This window comes from Ammospiza caudacuta, unplaced genomic scaffold, assembly GCF_027887145.1.
Source record: "Ammospiza caudacuta isolate bAmmCau1 unplaced genomic scaffold, bAmmCau1.pri scaffold_39, whole genome shotgun sequence".
NCBI lineage: Eukaryota > Metazoa > Chordata > Aves > Passeriformes > Passerellidae > Ammospiza > Ammospiza caudacuta.
Genome location: NW_026683124.1, coordinates 727631 through 730736, shown reverse-complemented (window position 1 = coordinate 730736; position 3106 = coordinate 727631). Strand labels below are relative to the sequence as shown.

Here is a 3106-nt window from a genome sequence, read left to right as displayed (position 1 = left end):
GGACTCTGGGCGCAACTTTGCCGGCGAGAGGAGCTTCTCCTGCGGCCGGGCCCAGCACGTCTGGAATGGACCCTGTCCTCAGGGTCAGGGGACGTGCTGCACGTTGCCCTTGATCTGCTGATGCTGCTGGTGTCCAGTGAGGAAGATGGCAGCGCCTGCTGCCATGCTGCGTGTTGGGGCCTGCTGTGGCTGCCCGTCTCTGGAGATGGAGGTGGGGAAACCAGCACCAATGGCACAGGGCTGTGGGAGCTGGGGCTGATAGCCTCAGGTTCTGACCAGCCATGAGCAGATTGTAGTCCTGACTGTCTGGCCGGCCTGGGGCCATTGAGCTCTGACTCATCCCTGGAGGCTGTAAGGGCAAGCAGGAATGTCAAAGATCACCCAGGCCCCGGCCAGGCCAGGCCAGAGCAGTGCCCCCAGCCCTCCAGCAGTGGATGCTGTGCTCTGCCAAGCCCGGCCTGGGCACTGCCCCCAGCCCAGGGACACCGGGGACTTTGACTCATACATGTTCCGAGCCCAGCACAGCTGTCACACTCCCATCTCTGTGTGCTGTTCCTCAGGCCAGAGCAGCGCCTGTGGGTGCCCTCAGCAGCACAGGAGGAGCACAGGAGCAATTGCCAGGGCCTGGGGAGGCAAACAAGCTCATAGCACTGAGAACAAAGTGTACCAGCACGTGGTTGTCTAGCCAAGCGCTTCTGCTTCTTCCCACTTTGAGCCCTTGCCGAGACACAGGTTCCCTGCAGAGCCCCAGGTGCAGCTTCCCAACTTACCCCTGTTCCTCTGCCTCCTCCCTGCCTCCGGGGTAAAGGCAATCCCTGGCGTTGCACTGGCCGTGCCTCACTCCTAGATCTGCGAAGGCATCGTTGTCCTCCCATGTTGGCTGTCTGATGGAGAAAGGAAGAGATGATGAATTTCTGCTGCGCTCCCTCACGGAGGTCCGGGGTGTCCCAGCTCTTTCTCCAGCACTTTTCCAAGTTGGGGGTGAAGCTGAAGCCCAGACTCACGGGACAGAGCAGGGCCAGGGCTCCTGGGGCAGGGCCTGGCACAGCACAGCACTTGCACCCTCCTGGCTGGTGGGCCAGGCAGAAGGACACCAACCTGAAGGGGACTCGGATCCCCAGGATGAACATTTCAACAGGGAATTCCCCACTGTCTCTGCACAGGGGGCACTGGAAATACATAGCACCAGCGCGCAAGGCCTGTCCCTGCAGGGCAAACACAGGCAGGGTGAGTGAGGCCCTGCTGCTGCTGCTGAGCACCTGCTGTGCCCCGGGGCTGAGGGGAGGGCTCCTACCTGGATGCAGTCCCTGTGGAACCAGGTCCTTTTGCACGTTGGGCACACCAGGGTTGTGAAGGTCTTTCTGTCCTCCACAGGCTCCAGGCAGATGAGGCAAACGGTGTCCGGCTCAGGAGTCGCCTCTACCACCTGCTCTGGACGGTGCTCAGGGCAGAAAGAGCTGGGGGCAAAGGGATGGGGAAAGTGAGAAATGCTGGATCATTCCCCAGGGGTGGCCATAAAGAGAGATGAGGTACCTGAATGGAGTAACGTATACATTGACACAGCCGCCCTCCTTGGTACAGGGCAGGTGGAACCATCTGTCACAGTGCTCCCTGCAGCACATGATGGTTGCCCCGCTCTGGCCGCAGACGCAGCAGCGCTGGAAAGAGCCAAGCAGCTGCATCAGCAGCAGCAGCAGCAGCAGCAGCAGCAGCAGCAGCAGCCTCGAGGCCTCCCCGGGCAGCCCCAGGGCTTCAGGCAGGGCGCAGGACGTGGCCACTGCCGGCTCCCAGCCCACAGAGCCGCCAGCTGGAGGAGGGAGGCTCCTGTGGCAGGGCCTCTGTGCCAGAGCTGCTGGGAGCCAGACTTTGTCCCAGCTGTTGGGCCGGCCTTTCTTTCCTGCAGTCTGGGCTAAGCTCTGGCAAACCTCGCCAGGCACAAATCTCCCTGCTCTTGTCAGGCTCTCACCTTCTGTGCCGCCCGCCGCACTGCAATTAGGAGATCTCGAGGGAGAAAGCCCATGAGTCCCCCGCGGTCCGTCTCTTGCTGAAATAGTAGAGTGGCGAAGAACTGCAGCCAAGGGGAGAAGCTGATGAGGAGAGGGCGGCAGGAGCTGCCCATTGCAAAGGTGGAGGGAGCGCCCGGAGCCACTCACCATGCAGAACACGTGGGCACAGAGCCCACCCTTCTGCAGTTTGTCACCGCACATGTCCGGGTCAGCCTCGGCACGGCGACACAGCATGCAGGCTGCAGGGGACAGAGCCAATGGCACCGGGCATGAGCAGCTCTGCGGGGCTCTGAACCTGCAGCAGCATCGGCCCCAAGGCTGCTCTGTCCCTGCCTGGCTGATGGGCAGGGCTGGAGGCCTTGCAGAGCAGGGGCCATTGTGGGCACGGCTGTCCCAGGAGCTGCCCCCTGGCCCAGCTGGGCCCCACTTGGGCAGGAATGAGGCTCCCAGCCCCAGCATGGCCGAGCAGCTCCTCCCTCCCCCTGCTTCTGCTCTGATCCCCACGCTGCCTGCTACCACAAGAGCCCCTGGGCCAGGCTGTCAGAGGGCTGCTTTGCCCTTACCTGGCTCCCTGGCACCAGTGCCGTCCTGCTTGCTGCCAGACATGGCGGCTGTCTACATTGAGTCTATCTCCTCGAGGGACGTGGTCACTTCGAGGTGCTGTTCCTCTCTCTCTATGGGAGAAAGAAGGGAGGGGGGGGAGTTTGCAGAACAGGCCCAGAGCCACGAGGCCTCTACTCCCTGCTCAGGCCTGCGTGAGCCCTGCTCCTGTCTGTTTCTCCTCCCGTCGTCGCCTTGAGGAACACTGCAGTGTCCTCTGGCTGTTCCTCCGCTGATTCTGTGATTTTGGGAAGGGAGAGGCAGGTGAGCCTGCAGCACAGGCCCAGAGCCCCAAGGTGTGGGGCCCCTCTGGTCCCTGGGCAGCCACATCCCCGCCCTACCTTCTCCTCCCGTTGTCAGGTCGCACTGACACTCGGCTTGAGCCCTGCGTTCCCTTTTGTGGCCTTGGTGGCACAGGTCACAATGGCCACTCTGACATCAGCGCCGTGTACCCAAAATCAGGGCAGCCATGGCCCCAGGTCCCTGGCAACCACTTGTGG

The 3106-nt window shown here is 62.5% G+C and overlaps 1 protein-coding gene across 1 annotated transcript; it reads right to left on the bottom strand.

Moving 5' to 3' along the window:
- Nucleotides 1-336: 336 nt before the first annotated feature.
- Nucleotides 337-2612, bottom strand: LOC131571806 (PHD finger protein 7-like). Its single transcript, XM_058824575.1, is given in 10 exon segments — nt 337-349; nt 487-624; nt 771-884; nt 1099-1242; nt 1244-1282; nt 1284-1457; nt 1534-1658; nt 1967-2068; nt 2154-2245; nt 2570-2612. Coding segments are annotated over 10 exon segments (984 nt in total).
- Nucleotides 2613-3106: the final 494 nt, after the last annotated feature.